This window comes from Herpailurus yagouaroundi, unplaced genomic scaffold (genome assembly GCF_014898765.1).
Source record: "Herpailurus yagouaroundi ecotype Mexico unplaced genomic scaffold, PumYag 166, whole genome shotgun sequence".
Classification (NCBI taxonomy): Eukaryota; Metazoa; Chordata; class Mammalia; order Carnivora; family Felidae; genus Herpailurus; species Herpailurus yagouaroundi.
In genome coordinates this window covers 21,827,387-21,849,654 of record NW_024412407.1, presented here as the reverse complement: position 1 = coordinate 21,849,654, position 22,268 = coordinate 21,827,387, and the positions used below count along the sequence as shown (strand labels likewise).

General features: G+C 40.1%; 1 protein-coding gene and 1 long non-coding RNA gene across 10 annotated transcripts in view; one reads left to right on the top strand and one right to left on the bottom strand.

Moving 5' to 3' along the window:
- ITPR2 (inositol 1,4,5-trisphosphate receptor type 2) overlaps window positions 1-18,724 on the bottom strand; it is a 509,643-nt gene extending 490,919 nt beyond the window's left edge. The window contains exon 1 of one of the 4 annotated variants that reach the window (XM_040488608.1): window positions 18,240-18,724. In XM_040488608.1, the coding sequence (XP_040344542.1) occupies window positions 18,240-18,331 (92 nt within the window). In that variant the 5' untranslated portion in view covers window positions 18,332-18,724. The remainder of the gene's footprint in view (window positions 1-18,239) is intronic. The other 3 variants (XM_040488604.1, XM_040488605.1, XM_040488607.1) reach the window with 3 other exon arrangements.
- LOC121038799 (uncharacterized) overlaps window positions 13,143-22,268 on the top strand; it is a 67,361-nt gene continuing 58,235 nt past the window's right edge. For 3 of the 6 annotated variants that reach the window (XR_005794512.1, XR_005794511.1, XR_005794507.1), the window contains exons 1-4: window positions 18,898-18,934; window positions 19,419-19,531; window positions 21,197-21,291; window positions 21,402-21,538. This is a non-coding gene — a long non-coding RNA (uncharacterized LOC121038799). The other 3 variants (XR_005794508.1, XR_005794509.1, XR_005794510.1) reach the window with 3 other exon arrangements.

The window sequence follows — 22,268 nt, the reverse complement described above, 5'->3', positions numbered from 1 at the left end:
GTTAAGATTACCTCTACACAGTTACCATCCTTTAAAATACTAATATTCACAAAAATAAACTCAAAATGGATCAAGGACCTGAATGTGAGACAGGAAACCATCAAAACCCTAGAGGAGAAAGCAGGAAAAGACCTCTCTGACCTCAGCCGTAGCAATCTCTTACTCAACACATCCCCAAAGGCAAGGGAATTAAAAGCAAAAGTGAATTACTGGGACCTTATGAAGATAAAAAGCTTCTGCACAGCAAAGGAAACAACCAACAAAACTAAAAGGCAACCAACGGAATGGGAAAAGATATTTGCAAATGACATATCGGACAAAGGGCTAGTCTCCAAAATCTATAAAGAGCTCACCAAACTCCACACCCGAAAAGCAAATAACCCAGTGAAGAAATGGGCAGAAAACATGAATAGACACTTCTCTAAAGAAGACATCCGGATGGCCAACAGGCACATGAAAAGATGTTCAGCGTCGCTCCTTATCAGGGAAATACAAATCAAAACCACACTCAGGTATCACCTCACGCCAGTCAGAGTGGCCAAAATGAACAAATCAGGAGACTACAGATGCTGGAGAGGATGTGGAGAAACGGGAACCCTCTTGCACTGTTGGTGGGAATGCAAATTGGTGCAGCCGCTCTGGAAAGCAGTGTGGAGGTTCCTCAGAAAATTAAAAATAGACCTACCCTATGACCCAGCAATAGCACTGCTAGGAATTTATCCAAGGGACACAGGAGTACTGATGCATAGGGGCACTTGTACCCCAATGTTCATAGCAGCACTCTCAACAATAGCCAAATTATGGAAAGAGCCTAAATGTCCATCAACTGATGAATGGATAAAGAAATTGTGGTTTATATACACTATGGAATACTACGTGGCAATGAGAAAAAATGAAATATGGCCTTTTGTAGCAACGTGGATGGAACTGGAGAGTGTGATGCTAAGTGAAATAAGCCATACAGAGAAAGACAGATACCATATGGTTTCACTCTTATGTGGATCCTGAGAAACTTAACAGGAACCCATGGGGGAGGGGAAGGGAAAAAAAAAAAAAAGAGGTTAGAGTGGGAGAGAGCCAAAGCATAAGAGACTGTTGAGAACTGAGAACGAACTAAGGGTTGATGGGGGGTGGGAGGGAGGAGAGGGTGGGTAATGGGTATTGAGGAGGGCACCTTTTGGGATGAGCACTGGGTGTTGTATGGAAACCAATTTCACAATAAATTTCATATATAAATTAAAAAAAAGAAAATAATATTGGAAACATTAAACAAGGGAAAATGAGAATAGTTTATCTTCTTTATACAGAAAAACTAATAATTAAATTAGTTCCACATATTTGGCTCTGAAAAATACTGTATTGTTTTGATTAAAACATTTTAACCATATTATCCATAGGTTAGTAGTTTAGTGAAGTATGTTTTCTGTGGAATGCTGCAATTCATTTTTGTACATAAAAATAATTTGTATGTTTATTATCCAGTATTATATAAATTAAAAATGGTAAATGTTTGCTAATTACCCAATAACCAATACTGATACTGATTGATACGCTGCACATCTTTGCAACTAGCATTTACTGGGAATACAAAGATGTATGAGACAGATTTCTATCTCAAGAAATTTACATGTACACTAAAATTGAAAATATAAGCCTAAAATTGGTTTATTTTGCTTTAAAAAAAAAAGCAGATACACTCACAATAAAATTCACTTTAAGAAATAGAGATTCTAATGCATATACTTTCACGATGAGATTCATTTATCAAAGCATGTTGATTCATGTGCTTATGAATAAGGTACTTACTTTGAAAAGCCTGCTTCATAAACTCCCTATTTTGTAAAAACATTGTTAAGGTATCATTTAGGTACATTTAGATACAATAAACTGCTGTCTTCCCTCTTTGACCTCTCACCATGACACTTGATTTCCTCAGAGTCCTTTCCTTCAAGAGCTGATGCCAAGGAAGTTTAGACCAGACCAGACCTGAGACTTTAGTATGGCATGTAAAAGTACTCACGTAATTCTCCTTTTCGTCAGAAAGTAAACTCCATCTGAAACAGTGCTAGCATTAAAAAGCCCCAAAGTTGAGGCACCTGAGTGGTTCGGTCAGTTAAGCCTCCAACTTCAGCTCAGGGCATGATCTTGCTGTCCCAGCATTTGAGCCCTGCATTGAGCTCTGTGCTGACAGCTCAGAGCCTGGAGCCTGTTACGGATTCTGTGTTTCCCTCTCTCTCTGCCCCTTCCCTCCTCATGCTCTGTGTCTCTGTGTCTCTCCCTCTCTCTCTCTCAAAAATAAACAAACATTTAAAAAAAATTGTTTAAATCCCAAAGTAATAAACTAGAAACAGAAATAGTCTTCTATAAGCACCAAAGATAATTAAAGTCTTCACATTTGAAAACCTGATTGGAAGGACATAGGAAATGTGGCTTCCTGGAGGGTAAGAGAATCCTATTTGGCTGCAGTGGACACGTGTTGTCTTTGCCTTTCCAGCACCCACTGCCTTTCTCTGGCAACAGAACCCTGACAGAATAACAGAGATGGGCTCTTCTCCCACCCAGGGCATGATGGTATCATCCCTGTAAGCAGAGCATCTCATTCCCTGGCCACAGTGTTTGGCCAAAGATGGGACCATTATCCTAGTCACTGCAACAGTGACAATTGCACACTTCTGGAGTTCATGGAAATGAGGCACTCTTTTCAGCTCTGGGCTAAGAGGATAGGGTACTGTGAGGCAGAAGCTGCTAGCAGCCTGGCAGTCACCATAGGCAGAGGCTTGCCTGAGGATGGAACTAACACTCCAGACACAATGGAATCAAGGGAAGGAGTCTGTAACAAACCTATGACTAGACCCTTCAGTTACCTTGATTACAAAGTTCTCTGCTGACAATTGTTCCAACCGGGTCTTCTGTTTCTTTCAATAAAAAAACAGCCTGATTAATAAAGCATCCTCAAATTCACTAGTTCTATCATAACAAGGAATGTGACATTTTTGAGCTCTTATCCATGACTCTAGTCTAGAAATAGCAAATGAATACAAACTGCAACATAAGGAATTTATGTTAGCTACAAGGAAGCATCGGGGAGAAACTTTCAAACAAGTTTATAAAGTGGGAGGGTATGGGGCACCTGCCCAGTTGGTTAACTGTTCGACTTTAGATCAGGTCATGATCTCACAGCTCGTGAGTTCGAGCCATACATCAGGCTCTGTGCTGACAGCTCACAGCCTGGAGCCTGCTTCGGATTCTGTGTCTCCCCCTCTCTCTGCCCCTCCCCTGCTCATGCTCTGTCTCTCTGTCTCTCTGTCTCTCTGTCTCTCTCTCTCTCTCTCTCTCTCTCTCAAAAATAAATAAATATTTTAAAAGTTAAAAAAAAATAAAGTGGAGGGTATAAGCGTTTTTTAATGCTTTAATTTATAAGGATTCTTCAATAGTTTGTGTGTGTATATATATATCAAGATTCCAGTAAATAGTAAAATCTCCTTTTATGGCATAACTAAAAGAAGGCTACAGCCTGCATCATTTTGTTTGTTTGGTATATACAAGAGACACTCTCTATGCCTTTCAGACCCCCATGATTGTGTCTAAAAATCGTTAGTATTCCCAAGATAAGAGGCCATCATAATTTGATTAGTCACTGTTCAAAATTTAACAAGATTATCCTAGGCAAATTTGTTTATTTGTAAATTGACTAATTATCCAAATTAGATAGCAGTTTTTGCTAATCCCTCAACCATTCACGGAAGTTCATTAGGAGATCTTGGCCCATAGGAGACTAGAGAAGTATAGTAGCACCAGCTGTCCAGAGAAAAGTTGTGCAAAACCTCTATTCTCATGGCTCCAAAGCAAACATTTGTTTTTGTTTCAATAAATTAAACAAAATTGTTTTCTTTTACCACTATGTTCTACCAGGGAAGAAATATTAGCAACTAAAATAATATGTTGTCTTTAAAATGTAACAAGACTTGGGGTGCCTGGCTGGCTCAGTTGGTGGAGCCTAGGACTCTTGATCTCAGGGTGGTGAGCTCAAGCTCCACGTTGGGTGTGGAGCCTACTTAAATTAAAAATTTTTAAATAATAAATAAATAAATAAACAAACAAAATGTAACAAGACTTGAAAATTCTAGTCAAGGAAGACAGGGTGTGTGTGTGTGTGTGTGTGTATGCCATATATATGCCATATGTATATACATATATATGGCATATACATATACATATATATACCGTACATATATATGCCATATATATATACATATATATGCCAAGCAATTCTAAGGTTATTACTAATGTTGGTACACTTCAGGTGTTCCCATTACATCAAAAAGATAGCAGGCATCAAATCACTAATAAAAGATAAATGTAGGTGCTTGCAATTTAGTGACGTGCACTATCAAAGTAAGGAAGAAAAAAAGCCAAAACCAAAATAAATAATAGATAAGGCATTGTGCCTTTGAACAGCTTACTAAACAAACACCAGCTTAAATTGTTTTACTGCAAAATTTTATAAACATAATACAGCAGAACTTTCAACATCGATGCACTCTGAAGTCAACCAAGCTTCCAAAAGGAGACTCATGTTGATTTTTTGAATATTTATGGTTTCTACCCTATTTAATTTAGGCGCCTGATGCTAAGGGTTTGATTCTTACTAAGTGTTCCACATATGTTAATTAATCTTATCACAATAGTATAAACTAGGCAATAATCCCACTCTACAGATAAAGAAATTGAGGTTTCAGGTGTTAAGTCCTTCTTAAGGTAATACCAAGAGGTACAGTGTGATTTGAAACCAGGTTTGTCTGAATCAAACACAAAATTTCCTGAGTACCTACTATCTGACGAATACTGTGTGAAGCATTAGGAACATGATTGTGAACAAAACCAGACATGGTCTCTGCCCTTACAGAGTAACCTTAAGTAAAATTAAAACTATAGCTGTGATAAACTCTCTGAAGGAAAAAAAAAAAAAAAGTATGGTGCTGTATGAGCATATAGAAAGGGAACTCACATAGTCTGGGAGATCAGGAAAAGTTTACTGCAGAAGGGTCACTGAGCTGAAATCTGAATAATGAATAGGTATAAATTAGGTGAAAGGCATGGGGTTAAGTGAGGAAACCTACCAGACAGAGAAGAAAATGTGTGAAAAGGCCCTGTGGTAAGAGGAAGCTCAGAATGTTTGTGCACCTAAAAAAGGGGAGAGGGGGAGGGAAGCATTGTGCCTGAAGCAGAGAGCCAGCAGAGGAAAGCATGGAACAAGATGAGGCTTGGATCTCAGAGCCCCCAAAAGCGTGAGGTTGTGCTGGACTTCATGACATTTTATCCAAACATAAGCAAATGAAACAGAAACTTCTTTCTATATGTTTCGTTTTTTTTTTTTTTAAGAAATTTCTAAATTTTTTCTTCAATGTTTATTTATTTTTGAGAGACAGAGAGACACAGAGCACGAGCAGGGGGAGCAGGGGGAGCAGGGAAGGGCTAAGAGTGAGGGAAACACAATCCGAAGAAGGTTCCAGGCTCTCAGCTGTCAGCACAGAGCCAGGCACAGGGCTCGAACTCAACAAGGCTTGAGATCATTGCCTGAGCTGAAGTCGGACGCCTAACTGACTGAGCCACCCAGCACCCCATGTGTTTCATTCTTAAAATAAAGCCTCAAAAGTCACAATGAATATTTTAATCTATGAAACTTTTTAGGTCTGGTAAGTGAAACACTAACCAGAGATACTGTCCCTTCAGTGATTCTATGATAAGCTACTTTTCATCCCCAGCACAGCTGCCTGGCTCAGGCTGCCTTACATATGACCCTGATTCTTCCCATGTCTACCATTTCCAACCTTATTCTATTCTTGCTCTTTACCACTGTCTGATCCCCCTACAGCAAAACCTGATCATTTCACTATCCTGCTTAAAAATCCTTCAATGGCTTCACATTACCTAATGGGGAATATGATCTGGCCTTTGTGTGCCTATCCAGTTTCATCATCTGTTAGAATATAGTCAAGCCAGGATTTGAGGATATCCAGAGAACAGGCTCATTTATAGATGCTCTATTATCACCATGATTCAAGATGGTTTCTTACCTGCTCATATTGCAATTAACTGAAGGCGGTGGGGTGGGGAGGAGGGCAATAAAAGCCTTCTTTAAAGGCCCGACCTCCAAGTATAGTCCATGACCACCCTGGCTGCAAGGGAGGCTGGGAAATGTGGTCTTTACTCTAGGCACCCACAAACTAAAATACTTCTGTTAGTATGGAAGAAAAGAAAATAGTATGGAAACCAATCTCACAATAAATTCTATTAAATAAATAAATAAAAAGGAAGAAAGGAAAAATGAATTTGAGAGAATAACTAGCAGTCTCTGATATGGAAACTGAAATTAAAATGTATTTTGCGGGGCGCCTGGGTGGCGCAGTCGGTTAAGCGTCCGACTTCAGCCAGGTCACGATCTCGCGGTCCGTGAGTTCAAGCCCCGCGTCGGGCTCTGGGCTGATGGCTCGGAGCCTGGAGCCTGTTTCTGATTCTGTGTCTCCCTCTCTCTCTGCCCCTCCCCCATTCATGCTCTGTCTCTCTCTGTCCCAAAAATAAATAAACGTTGAAAAAAAAATTAAAAAAAAATGTATTTTGCTAAGTTAAATTGCTCTCAAACTAAATGATGCAGTTGGCATCAATTCTTTAGAGTTTATCATATTAATTATAATTCCATTTTGAAAAAAAAGTGCAATATGAATGTTGATCTACTCTTTAAAAAAATTGTTTTAATGTTTATTTATTTTTGAAGGAGAGAGAGGCAGAGCATGAGTGGGAGCAGAGAGACTGACACAGAATCCGAAGCAGGCCCCAGGCTCTGAGCTGTCAGCACAGAGCCCGACACGGGGCTCAACCCACAAACCGTGAGATCATGACCTGAGCTGAAGTCAGATGCTCAACTGACTGAGCCACCCAGGTGCCCCACACTCTTTAGAAAACTGTCATGGTATAACTTTTTATGCCAAGGTAATTACTGCCTCTCAAAGGTCCTACATGACAATTTATCTAAACAATTCTTTATTCAGATTCTTCAATAATTAACAAAGTGTTATTATACTTGCAATTTGATAATATTTTTAAAAGCCTTTCTGAGAGATTCTTTAGCAGCTAAGACTGGAAATAAGCACTTGGTTTCACCCTAACAGATAACAATGACTTCATTTGTACTGATTGGGAAAGGAGGCTCATTCTTCACATGAATTTAGAATTAGAACTCAACTATTTTTTTTTTAATTTTTTTTTTCAACGTTTATTTATTTTTGGGACAGAGAGAGACAGAGCATGAATGGGGGAGGGGCAGAGAGAGAGGGAGACACAGAATCGGAAACAGGCTCCAGGCTCCGAGCCATCAGCCCAGAGCCTGACGCGGGGCTCGAACTCACGGACCGCGAGATCGTGACCTGGCTGAAGTCAGACGCTTAACCGACTGCGCCACCCAGGCGCCCCTAGAACTCAACTATTAAATCATGTCCTGCCAGGTAAATAGTGAAGAAATGTAAATAGAGGCTCTATTTTCATTTGTTCTTAATCCTAGAAATGGATTAATTTGGTAAAGTTTTAAATAACTAACACTTTCATTGACAATGAGGCTTAATTTGATTTAAAAGTGTCATAATATTTACCATTCCTAGCCACAAGCATAGAGTCCTTAAAACAACAAAATTCCTTTCTTTACATTTCCTGCCTATTTTAACAAACCAGGTTTGAAATTACCCTCTTTGAAAACATGGTTGAAGCCAAAAATCTACTTGAAATGCAAATGTTTAAGTAGTTATGTCCCTGATATCAGCAATGACCTTGAACACTTTAGCCAAACACAAGTAGCTAGTCCTTAAATCATTAACTTCTTTTGGATCCCTAATGTAACTGTGTTGATGACTTGTATAATATATTTTTTAAGTCACTGTCTTTAATTGGTGTGATGTACTTCCACTGAATTAATGTGGATGTTACAGAAATGAAGCAAAACTGATCATGTTTTGTATCTTTCATCTCAAATGTACTTTTCTAAAAATATTACATTTTAAACACCTATCATAGAAGATCATGGCACATTAGAACTAAAGGAAATAGAATGACATTGTCTTACTTTTTAAATTTTCCAGACACTTATCCTTAAATTTCAAAAATAAAAATTACAAGTTGTCATTCTATTTTTCTTAAGTTCTATAAATTCTCCAACTATTCTCTGGTTTCACATTAGCAAATTATTCCCAACTAAACTTTTTTTGCCAAAATGTCTCCCTGGATATATCATATACTATCCACAAAGCGAAAGAGATGACAAATTCACCCTTTGCACACATTAAAAACAAAATCGAACTTTCTGAAATATCAACTTTTCTTTCATGTGGCTATTAAACAAGGCTATACACATTACTTTTTCTAGACTATAGGATTTATCACATGTTGGGCTAGTTAGGTGCAGAGATATGACCCAAGAGATTATTGAACTCCCTATGATAGTGAGGTTTAATGGCACCATAAAACTAATGGCAACTTTCATGTGTTTCAAAAGAATTACCTATATAGATTCTCAAAACATTTAATAAGAACAATTAGATTGATTTCTTTCCGGAGAAGGACTGATGTTAACAGCTACTTAGAGATTTGACAATACATATATTCTCTTTTTTTATTATTCTAGAGAGAGTGTGCACACAAGCAGCTTGGGACAGGGAAGGAGGGGTGGAGAGAGGAAACAGAGAGAGAAGGAGAGAGAATCTTAAGAAGGGTCCACACTCAGCACAGAGCCTGATGCAGTCTCAGTCCCACAACACTGAGATCATGACCTGAGCCCAATTCAAGAGTCAGATGCTTGACCAGCTGAACCACCCAGGAACCCTGAGAATATATATATTCTAATTCAATAAATATTTATTGAGCCAAGCACTTGAGATACTCATTGACAAAACAAAAAGATCCCCACCTTCAAAGAGTTCATAGACATATGATAAACAATGGGTACATTACATAGTAAATTATATTGTATATAGTAAGATAGTAGGGAGGTAAAAGGGTAGAGCAAGATAAGAATAGGAAAGGCTGAGGCAAAATGTGAAAGAGGTTACCATATGACCCCCCAATTCCATTGTTAGATATATACCCAAAAGAATTAAAAATATATATCCACACAAAATATATATATATCCACACAAAAACCTGTGCATGAATATTCATGGCAGCGTCATTCATAACAATTAAAAATGTAATCAACCCCAAATAACCATCAACGGATGAAGAGATAAACACACATGCTAAATCCTTCCAATAGGATATTATTTGGTGATAAAATGGAACGGAGTACTGGTACATGCTACAATATGGATGATGCTTGAAGACATTATAGTTAGTAAAATAAGCCTAGACACAAAAGGACAAATATTGTATGATTCCATTTATGTGAGGCACCTGGAATAGGTAAATTCAAAGAGACAGAAAGTAGACTAGGAGTCACAGAGGGGAAGTGGGGAAAGTGATTATCTAAAGAGTACAGACTTTCTGTCTGGGATGATGAAAAATCTGAAAATGGATAGTGGTGATGGCTGCACAACATTGTAAATATGATTAATGCCACTGAATTTTATACTTAAAATGGTTAAGATGGCAAGTTTTATGTTATATGTATTTTACCACAATTTATTTAGAAAGGCACTTAGGAAGTTACTATTTACCTACAAAGTAGTGATCTAAGCTCACAATCCCCTTAGCTCTCTCCCCATACCACACTGCCCAGAAGCCAGCAGAAATCAGACACCTCTGCTCAGTGATTTCCGTGCTAATCAAACCTGACATTGTTCATGCACCTTAATGAATAATCTGAGTGGAAACAAACTCCATCACTCAACATTCTGAAATTTAAGAAGATGCAAAGTATAGGAATTGCTGGTGGATCCAGGTCATGTAAACGGAGAACCCAGAGAGAAGTTTCTGCTATTAAGATTCCCACAGCAGCCCTGGGTTTTTGCCTGTCTTACTGCTCAGTTGTTGAGCTCATCACTCAATTTCTTGGAGCTCCTCCAGTATCCTTATAATTAACATTTCCTTCTTTGCTTAAGCGAGCCAGAGATGGTTTCTGTTCCTCACAAACAAAAGAACCTTACTTCTAATATAATATAGACTTTTGATTCCTAAGCTTTATCCATGTGGGAAAATGATATGCAAGTATCTTTTGCTTTCCAAATCATTTGGGCTTTTGAGATCAGATCATAAGAATAAGAATAGCAAAGGATACCGATAGATTCTTTTCAAGAGGATCCAAGACAATTCAATACAAGGTTTGTAAATAATTTAACTAAATGTGAGTTGGAACATGAATTGGAGATCACTTTAGGCTCAGAAATGTGTACAAAAACAGGTCTCCTCCCCACCCCACTATTGGAAAGTAGAGCATTCCTATGAAAGCTTTTGCAAGCCAAAATGGCAGAAAACAAAGAAGCAATTACCATGACATAAAAGCAAAAATTCTCTTCGGATTTCTTTCAATTAATGAAAATTAGGTATTAATGTAGGTCGTTTGTAAAGCAAAATGGCATAAAGTAAACTTTCAAATAGCAGGAAAAACCTGCAATACACTTTGATTTGCCAGTAGAAAAGTCAATCAACGACTTTATGGTCCAGTTTTATTTTTTTGTTTCTGTCGGTTCTGTTTGTGCTCTATTTAGCTCTGATAATCCATGTAATTCCCTACATAATTTGATGAATCCTCTTTTCAATAACATGTGGAGAGTAGCAGTGTCTGCCTTTAGTGATTGTTTCAAAATTAGTCACTACCACAAGGTCTTAGAGGGCTAGATATCCAGGAAATTACTTAATTAAAAACTTCAGTTTTCTCTAGGACTCTGTTGAGGAATTGTTTTGGGTAACTAATATATAATAAAAGTCTAGCATTTTGTAATTTTCACAAAGAAATTTTTATGAGGATATTTTAATAGGAGATCAAACATCTTACTAATAGAATCTCAATAACACATTTGAATTCTAAGAATTTAGACATGCATTCAGAGTATGCTTTGCTCACTTCCTAAGCCTTTCCCCGCATTCATGGTTATCTATAAATGCATCAAAAAAAAAGAGGGCTTCATACCTACCAGAAAGGTATTCTATACCAAGTGTGAATGTGTGTGTGTGTATGTGTATTGAACAGTCATAGGCAGTATGAAGCAAAAAAATAAAAAACAAAAAACAAAACTATTTTTTTTTTGCATCCCAAGAAATTTAGAACTATGTTAGATAAAAAGTTGTCCTTATTGCCTAAATTTCCAGGGATCTGTAAGACTCTAATTAGGTTCATGATTCCTGAAGAAAAACTATGAAACAGTGGGGACAAGGAAAAATAAGGGGAAAGGAGTAAATATATAATATCCTAAGAAGCTGGAAGCATTGTATAAATTCCCCCAAATAATTCCCAAGTTTCTTCTTTATAACATGCCCTCATTATCTGGGGTCTCAGTAAATTCAGTGTATGTAACAAAGATTGAAGGCAGTCTAAACAACTCAGAGGATCTGAGCCAAACTTAAACTTCTCATATTTGGAAATTAGCATAAAATATCTTCTTAGATCATGTCTTCTATCTTTTCATATCTCAAAAATATCCAATTGTTTGCTTCCTTTTTTGGAGCTATCAAAACATCGACAGTAAAATTTCACCAAGCCTCTTTTTAAATGAAGAAAAAAAAACCATCAAAAATATATATCAAGGGGCACCTGGGTGGCTCAGTCAGTTAAGCATCCAACTCTTGATTTCAGCTCAGGCCATGATCCCAGGGTTGTGGGACTGAGCCCCGCGTCTGGCTCCACGCTCAGTGCGGAGCCTGCTTAAGATTCTCTCTCTCCGGCAGCCCCTCTCCCCCACCCGTGCCCTCTCTCTCTCTTTCCCTCTAAAATAAAAAAATAATATATGCTCAAATTATGGGTACAGATTTGAGACAAATATCCATCCTAATGATATTTCAAAGTTCAGCTTAAATACGACCTCCTCCTCGAAGCGCCCCCCCCCCCACCGAGATCATACCAGCAAGAAGCAACAGAATCTTCTTCTGACTTCTTTACAATACTGTTTTTAATCATCTTTATGACATTTGAAAAGAATTGCCTTATGTTGTGGTTATTCAATATCAGTCTCACCTCCATCACTAAATAGTTACTACGCTGACTTCACAAACATTTATTAAACAGGAACTGTGTGAGGTGCTAAGCATACAAAGATTAAAATGACAGTTCTTTACCCTGTGGCATTTATAGCACTGAGAGCAAAGAAGGTGTCAAATACATATACTCTCTCATAGGTCTTAGCCAGCTTCTCAAAGGAATCCACAAACTACACAAGATCCAGCATATCTTCACACTGTATCCCAAGCACATAGTCAGGGCTCATTAAATATTTGTTGAGTGAATTAATGATTCCATCTGCAGCATGCTCCAGCATAAACCACCTCACAAGGAAAGTTACATGGACTTGATGTGTGATGTAGACACATTTTCAATTTTATGATTAAACTTTTTTGTAAATAGCCTCATAATTTAATTTATTCCTATTCAGGGTTGGATTTCTGTGGGTGTGTGTTAGTATAAACTATAAAATAGCCATTGTTAACCAATGAGTGATTTGAATTTTGAGAGAGCTAATCATCCATTTCAAAGATACTTAAGAAAAATATTTCAATCATACCTACACAAAAAGAAATCCTTCACAAACTATCGCCTATAGAAGCTGACTCAGGAAATAAAAGTTTCATTGTGACTACTAAGATTATGAACATGAACAAGGCGGCCATGCTAAAGTGCTTACTTCTTACATGTATAAACAGACTTCTAAAATAAAATGAACTATTTATTTACTGTATAAGTTAAGTCAATCATTCATAACTGCTCAGCATTACTGGTCAAACATTTTCCCATAATACATTTTAAAATACCAATAATAGCTAGGAACAAGTTGGGTTTACAGTAAACATAAGACCATCTACTTCAGTAGCATGCAGTTTCCTCGTCTGTAGTTTTCTTGCAGACCTTGACCAGTACAATGCTTTATTTATGCTTTTTAAGATAAATACTGTCGACTAACAGTAATAAGAAACTGAAGACTCTTTCAAAACATCACTTTCACTTTGGCTAGCTTTCCCAACTGTATCAGTAATAGATGTTTAATTACAGAAACATATATAGAACCTGGGAAACATAGGAGATACAAAAATGAAAATGGAAATCACCTATCCATTCACCATGTGGTGCCATAACTGCTAATATACTGTTCTATTTTCTGTCACTATTTCCCATGTATGTTGTTTTGTATTTTTCAAGTAGAATTATGGTTTTCTGAAGGCATATATTGAAAACTTTCCAGTCTAAATCTGCATGGGAGTGGAAAGATAACCACAAAAAAAAAAAATAAAAAAAGGCATCAATACATTTGAAAAGCAGAGTTTTATCCATTGAATGAATGAATGAATGAATGATCATTAAAGTTACACTTCTCATTATAATCTGATGATCGGTTACCAAGATCCGGTGTTAAAAAAAAAAGAGTAAAATTCATTCTGTTACTATGCCATAAATTTGTCATAGAAGTCCACTGTTACTTCTTCTTCTATATTTGTATACGAAGACACACCCTCTGCCTGGAATTTCAGTTTTAAATTATGAGTCTATAGTATTCTGTCTATATTCTGTAAGTTACCCTTGTACCATCTGTACAAGGACAGTTCCAAGGGGACAATGTGATTATGAAATGTGTTACCTATGCAAAAAATAAAATAAAATAAAATGAAATAAAATAAGCTTCTGTTAAATCTAGAAAAAGATCAAGCAGTTGCCTGTGAGTTTCAGTCTATCAGAGCCAAGCCAGGCATTTGAGGAGGGATGGTTGTTTACCTGACTGAGCTATCCACAAGAGAGGGTCTAAAAGCTAAAAGAGAAGTCATTTATGGAATGACTTCTAAGTTTAAGACACAGTCCACTTTAGCTTAAAATAAACTTTATGTTCACCACTTGAGAAACTCTCTTTGTACCTGAGCAGATTTCAAGTTCCATAACATGACACTACTAACCCTTAGATTTTCCAAAACAGCTAAGTTTTCAAGATTATACTGTCTTCTTCCTCTCCACTGAACATACATGCAAATATTCAATGGATTTTTAGATGTTTTTTTATCAAAATAGCATATGCCTCAACCAAAACAAAGCTAAGTTTATACAGCTAGTTACAGCAGGAAATACTGGCTGTTAACTTGGAAGGGTTCTGTTGGAAAGACTAAAGATAATCTTCAAATTATTCTAAAATAGAAGTTGACTGTAACCATGCCTTGCTTCATCTACTTGACTCTTTCTTCACTGATCAGACAGTCCTAGTAAGGGAAAGAATCTTAAAACTGTAATAAGAGTAGCATAATTCAATGACAGAAGAAAAGATAATAATAAACCAAATCTGCAAATATTTAAATACTAAAAACATTAAACAGAAAAAAAGATCAGGAAGGGAAAGTCAAGGGACTATAATTGGGAACAATAAAAGGTATGCATTTATAGTTTTATTCATCCGAGGAATTAAGGTAGAATTATAAACTGTGTGACACGCCATCACCCTACCTAACGTCCATCATTGAACATGGAAACAAAGGTACTGAAAAGTTCACTGAATTGGCCAAAAATCAAGCAGCAAGTAAAGATAAGGGCCCCAGTTTTTTGTCACTCTGGTTAAGAGATTATTATGATGCTCTGTAGTCACAGCATCAATGAGTGTCATCTGATAGTTTGCTGAGACTTTAGTGGGTGTTGACTCTTGGTAGATCCTGCAAAGAAACCTCAAGCCAAAAGCAGCAATCACTTAGACATATATAGACACACACACACACACACACACACACACACACACACACACTCATATGCACATGTGTCATTTACTAACCTTTCAACCATATGGAGAATAGACAATGAAGGAGTTAAATACCTTTTTACTGATTCTATCCCACCCACCCTGGAAGTCCTGCTATGCTCATTCCCACTGGAAGGTACCGAATCACTGGTCAAGGTGATATTGACCTTGATATCATATTCAAGGTGATATCATATTCAGAAATATGAAGTGTCAGATGTGGCAATAACCAGGGAAGTAAGGCTCAGGATAAAGAAAATAGAAAAGGGAAGAAGGAACTATTACCACTGCATTTAAAATTGTACAGCAGGTCCCAAAATTCCCTCCCTTCCTTTAAAAAAAAAAAAAAAAAAAAAACTATAACCCTAAAATGTACCATTAGCCAGAAATTTGTTTATTTAAAATATATTCACCATCTTCATTCTACAGGATTTAAAGCAGTTTTCCTTAAATCAATATAAGTGTTTCTTAAATAGATGTTTAGATGAAAAATTAAGTTACAAAATACAAACTGGCCCCTTTTGCACCTACACAAGCTGGCAGAAAAATACCTCAGTCAGCAACAATTTGGGATTCAGAAACATCAGGTACGTACTGGTTAAAGGATAACTGGAGAAAAAAGAGGAAATGCAAATCTTTGCAACTGGGGCATTCTAATTTCTCACACTGAGAAATCAAACTTGGAAGCTCAGTCACAGAGCCTAAGAAAATTCCTCCCACATTTCCAGTAGGAAGTATCTCTAAGAGGAGCCTGCTAAACTCTTCGAGAATGAAACTGATCGGTTTTTTAACAGAAAAATTCATTACCTTATTGCAAAACTTCCCCAAAGCAAAATGATAATAATGCATATCCTCCAAAACTTCCTTACACACTAAATGTTAAAATCAGACAAAATTTGTTTGCAGATGACTATCTTTACCAAGAATTACCTTGAAATGCTTATCCACTAAATTCTCATTAACTACTCTCTTAAGCTGAATTTGAAAAGCCATCATGCTATCGAAAGTGTCAAATGGATAAAGAGCTAAAACAGAAATCAGAAACTTTAAGCCAAATTTTTAGCTCCACAGGTTAGAGAAAAAGAATATCCAATCAAAGCACCAAGCTTCACCAAGGGCAGCTTTTCTGAAGATCCTTCTTCACCTCAGAATCGAGCTACACAGAGGTCTTGTCATATTAACCTCAACAAGACTCAATTTGTTAACAGAACAATAATACTACACATGTTCTGTAGAAACGCAACTTTCAAAACACCAGCAAGAAATTTGGATACAAATAAATATTTTCACAAACATACACTACATTAAAGGTCGAGAGTTTTCTTTTTCTCAAGGCTTAAAGATTATGATATGTCGCCAAAGAAACACACACTCGGCTGGGAATCTGGAGACGGGGTTACAGTTCCAGCTTTTGGCATTAATATCCTCTGTTTCTTAGGTAAGTCACCTCATTTCTCTTCCCCTGAGTTCCCTGATCTCTATAATGAGCAGGACAGAGTCCACAACTGCTGAAGCAGCAGCTTCCTGATTTACCACCTATAACTCTTTATGTGTATAGATACATAAACACATACCTTTGCTGAATGAGACACTACAAACACATGGCCTTTTGTTTGTCTAGGCTTTATACTCTATTCCTAGTCCTTTTTTTTTTTTTTTTTTTTAATCATTCTGTCTACCAGTGTTAACTATTGTTCACAGGAACCAAGGTAGTGCTAATTACAATAGCTGACACATAAGTGCTTACTATGTGCCAGGTACTGTGCTAAGCACTTTACATATATTAACTCACTTCTTCCTCACCAAAGCCCTGTGAGGTAGAAACCATCATTCTTCCCAACTTTAGACATGAGGAAACTGAGATACAGAGCAATTTTGTAACTTGCCCATCCCACAGTCATAAGATTCACACATGGAGAAGCCAGGATTTGACCCTAAGCATTTTGGCCCTGGAGCCCTTCCTGCTTACCCACCACCCAGAGAGTGAGTCTATGGTGGGGAAAGGTGAAGTGCAACAGAGTTCATCTGCAAAATGGTGCTGGGGGCACAAAAATGTCCTTGAACTGTGAATTCTGTCAGGAACAAATGGTAGCTCATGAGTTACAAGCCCAACATACACACTGGCCACTGACATTTTTTCTTACCCATTTCAGTTTCACGATTAACATTGACCTTAAAGGGAATCAATTATATCTACCTCCCTTCCTTCAACTACGGGGGAGATGCACAATTAACACAAACTGTGTAAGTACTGGTGACTTCCACGACCTCGGTCGAGTAGGCACCCACTCCGTTATAATATGGCTCACAGTCACGGTCCAAGGACACTGCATGTTAAGTCATGTGCCCTAAAACCTAACAGTGACCGGCCAGGAGTGGAAACACCAGTTCTGCAGCCTGAAATCCTAAAGAGTGGGCAGTCTGAAGTACTGAGACCGCAAGGTAATAAAAATTTAAAAAAAAAAAAAAATACGTGCGCATGAAAACACATTGCCGCGTGCATATTTAAACTGCTAACTGGTATTCACAATCAGGACAGAGAGAAAATACTAGTCATCAAGGAAGTCCTATTTAACCAACTAGCACATGTTATGTTTATATAGCTATTTCCCCCATTCATAAGTCAGCTCGAATCTCAAGAGCCCTGCACTTGGCTGAGTTCCAGAAGAAGTTCAGGATTTCAGTGGGCCAAGGCCCGGGACAGGGGAAAAGCAGGTCTGCGTTCTAGAACCAGGAGGCCCTCAGAGACGTCTAAGGGTCACAGAGCTGCAGTCATCATCCCTGGGCTACCCCTGACGGCAAGTCCCGGTTTGGCAAAGCCGAAAGGAAATTACTTCAGAGAAGACGAGACGGTGAGCAACCCCCGCAGGGGCAAAGCCACACTTTGGCTCACCACGTCGCCTGAGTTTCATGTCCAAGGCCACGGACTTTTATCGACTGCCCTGAGAGACAGGGGTTTGGGGGTGGTCGCTCGCCAAGACCGGGAGAGGTGCAGTATTGTTCTACCTTTTCGGGAACACAAACACGTTTAACGAAAACAACCCTTGGAGAAGCTAGCGAAGACTTCTTCGCAGGGCCTGTCTCGGGGCTTTTGAATCACTTCCTCCTTTTTTGATGCGTCTCTGAGCTTGAGATTACGAAGTTGCTGAGAAAGTCTTGCCTCTCCGGGCAAGCTTCCTGCGAGCGAGCCGAGCGCCCGGCGCTGTCCGCGGGCGCACAGACCCAGCCGCGCGGCCCGGCCACCCCCCGGGCGGGAGCAGGGGGACGCGGCGGCGCGAGCAGGGGCGGGGATAGTTCAGGAGAGAGAGCGCGGGCGCTGCGCAGCCCGCGTCCCCGGCTTACCCCAGGGTGCTGATGAAGCCGTTGACCGAGCCCTCCGCGTACAGGGACACGATGTCCCCTATGTAGAGGAAGCTGGACATTTTATCAGACATGCTGCTTCATGCTCCAAAGTAGACGTCCCTCCTCTTCCCTGCGCCCTCGCCGCCCTCTCCGGGGAGCCGCCGCGGCAGAGGCGAAACGGAGCGCACAGCTGCAGCGCCGACAGCGGCAGCGAAGGGCACGGCCTGAGTGACCGAGTGTCGTGGCTCAGCCCTGCCCCCGCGCCGGGGAAGCCGGCCCGGAGCGAAGCCGCTGCGGCGGACGCCCCGCGACGTGCGCAGCCCTGGGGGTCGGAGGGGCCCGAGAGCCGCAGCCGCCGCTACGCCGGCAGGTTTCCTGTTCCTTTCAGAACTTTTCTCTCCAACACCTCTGCTCCTCCTCCCGCCTCCTCCGCTCTCCCGCTCCGGGTCCCCTCCTCGTTCTGCGCCCCACCGCGGCGGTCCCCGCCGCCCTGCAGGAGCTGGTGGTGGCAGAGCCCCTCGGTCCCCTTGGGGGAATTTTTGGACCAGGTGGCGATGCCCATTGGGCTGAGGGGAGGAGAGGAGCCCGGGGAAAGGAGGTGGAAGGCCAATCAGCGAGCTGCGGCCGGGGGCGGAGCTGGAACGGGGCGGGGCGACTCTGGGGAGGCCGGGCCACCCGGGAAGCTGCGCGCTGCGGTGAGCCTCTGGCGCTAGAGGGGCGGCGGGGGCCCCCAGAGCGAGGAAAAGGGAGGTTTATAGCCGCCCTGGAGCTTATGGGCCTGGGGTGCGACAGTCCCCTCCCGGGAAAGTGCATGGTGGTGGGGCCAAGACGTTTTCCCTGGGCTTTTAAGGGAGCAGGGAGGGTGAGAATTGGCCTGACCGGCGCGGGGGTCGCGCGCGGTGGAGTGAGCCTGCTAAACGCCAGGAGACGAAAAGGTGGAGCCGGGGTCGGGTCGGTGGGGTGGGGGAGGGTAATTTGCCGACGTAGGGAGAAGAAGGTGAAGTGGGGGGTGGAGGGTGTGGAATAGAAATAGAAAATAAATAAATAATAAAGAAAATAAAGAGAGGAAAGAGAAGGAGAAGGAAGGAAGGAAGCAGGGAAGGAGGAAAGGGAAGGATGGAGGGAGGGAAGGGAGGCTCTGTCTCTATTTGGAGTATGTAGTTTGGGTTTTTGTCTCAGGTATACGGAGTTAGTGAAACCTGACCTGTCAGCTGATGTCCAGGTGGGTGCGAACTTCAATGGACGTAAACATCACTTGAGGAGCCAGCAGTTTTTGTGGCCAACCTGTGGAGGTGAACCTTCTCTTAAGTCTCCAAGCCACGCCTCCTGCACTTCCTTAACCCCAACCCAAGGTTTAACCTTCCACCTCGGGAGCCCACCGTCACCATCTCCCAGACGACGTCTGCTGACCCTTGAAGCTCCAGCGGTGACAAATGAAAGTGGTGTCAGGACGCCTTTCCACTCCTCTGTTGTGTTTGTACCCCTCATCATATCATTTTAGAAGCCTTTTGCTCTATTTTTCTGGGAGACCTGGAGAAGGCAAACTCGTTTAGGACACTAGCAACCCAATCAAAGAATTGCGACCCGAGGAATCTTCACAGAGCCGGGTTTACAGAAAGGCAGAGGAGCTCAGGACATGCAGAGTGGTGTATTTCAAACTGTGCAACTGACCAAAGCTTAAATTATAGGTCAGAGATGTCTTACAATTCATAGATGGTTTTGGTTGAGACTTACGGTCATACAATGGAATATGAAAGAAAAATAAGCTTAATGTTCAAATATGTGTGTTTAGAAAGCCTGCAGGAAAGAAGACAATAGAGTGTTAGACCCAGAATCCAGGAAATGCTAGCACAAGGCCTGTAAGTGTTGAGATAAACTGGACCCAGTCATTGTCCTACCATGCAGCTGACAGATCTCTTTATGTCTGCGTTCTCCTTTGGAAAAGGGTACTTAGCAACTTAGAAATGCCTCCTATATGATAGAAATCCTCCTCTGTCTACACAAATGATGTTACTGTTTGGGGCCTCCAAGGCATTAAACATGAACTATTAAAAGAAACAGAGGTTTCTGTTTATCCAGGGGATTTGTATATGACAACCTATCTATCACTCTCTATGTTGCACAGCCCTCTGCCATACATTTAATGGATGTTCAATTATTGGTCAAAGTCACAAATGTTTTTCCTTGGATTTTGGAACCTTCAAACACTCCTAGTGCAAATGTAAAATGGCACAACACTTTGAAAAACAGTTTAGGACTTCCTCAAAAAGTTGAACACAGAGTTTCTATTTAACCCAACATTTTCATCTCTAAGTATATATCCAAGAGAAATGAAAACTTATATGTACACAAAACCTTTACCCAAATACTCATAGTGGTTTTATTCATAAAACCCCAAAGAGGAAATTTCCCAAATGACCGTCAACCGATGAGTAGATAAACACAAGGGAACATTATTTGGCCATGAAAAGGAATGAAGTAGTGATTCATGCTACAACATAAATGAAACTTAAGAAGATTTTGCTAAGTGAAAAAAACCAGACATTGGGATCATATATTATTCTGTTTATACAAAATGTCCAGAGTACACAAATCTGTGGAGATAAAAAGTAGGTTAGTGGTTACCTAGGGCTTGGAGTAGGTAAGTAAAGGGCACAGGATTTCTTTTTGGGGAGATGAAAATGTTCTAAAATAGATTGTGGTGATGGTTGCACAACTCTATGACTATTAAAACCTATTGAATTGTGCACTTTAAATGGGTGAGTTGTGGTATATGAATTATATCTCAATAAAGCTGTTACAAAAGTCAGTGGAAAAAAATGTCGCAGGTTGGGGGGGAACGGAGAGGAAAACCAGATAAGTTTAAAAGAGACTCACTGAAAAATCATTCTTCACACTTACACTTGTGTTCAGTGTTTCTTTTCTTTAACTTGACCTTGTCCTCTTGGTCCCACCAGACACCTACTTTGGGCAAGGGTATCCTCATATCTAACTGCCCGGACTGGAAAAAAGGTGTCAGCGTATGACTAAAAAGAATTCAGTGAAACCCCAGGTAGGGTAAAACACATTACTTAATTCCTTACTACCATCTGACTAACTATGCAAAGTAAAAAATGTCCAGCTTCAAATAGAAATCACCTTTTTCTTTTCTTTTGTTTAAAGTAAACTCTACCCCCAATGTGGGACTGGAACTCCCCACCAGAGATCAGGAGTTGCATGCTGTACTGACTGAGCCAGCGAGGCACCCATAGAAATCACCTTTTTCATCAAATGGCTTCACCAACCTCTTTAGAATCCAGGTACCAAGTCTTATTCCTTTCTCTACCTCTTTCTTCCTCTTCCATTATCTCAAATACATTTTCTTTTTGTCTTGCCCCCATCCTTGCTCACCATCCTCATGGCAAGCCAGCACTCTCTCTTTACAAAGTTGATCTGATCAAAACTTTTCACACTTACAATGACACCCCATTGTCTACATAAAGATTTTCAAAGACCCTAACCCTACTGGAGTGAATATTAGATGTCATGAACATCAGTCCATGTAAATGGATCTCCTGTGCTGAGAATACGAGACACTTCACCATGTCCTAGCATTCTGGGTAGTGTATGATCTGGTCTCCTTTGTTTCTACTCTTCCACTCCTGATGTCCTCATGGAAAGCTAGATTCCCCACATACAAGCTGACACTTTCAGTTCCATGTCTTTGAGTGTGATGTTCCCCTCTGTCAGAAATTCCTCTTCCTCCTTCCCTTCTCCCAGCTCTGCCTGTTCAAGCTCTACCTCCCCAGTGAAACTTCCCAGATACTGCCAAGGTCAAGTTCTTATAGCCAGGCCACCCTGCCCGTAACATTTGTGGGCCTCCGGGGCAAGAGTAATTGGAGACCCTTGCAACATAGTCTAAACATTAAAAGTTGCAATTTAAGGTAATAAACTGTTACAGGTGGTACAGGGAGAATTGGCCCACATTTCCAAGTCTTCCCACCGATAGTCCCTGCAGGTAGTCATTCCTTGGCCACTCCTTGGGCCACC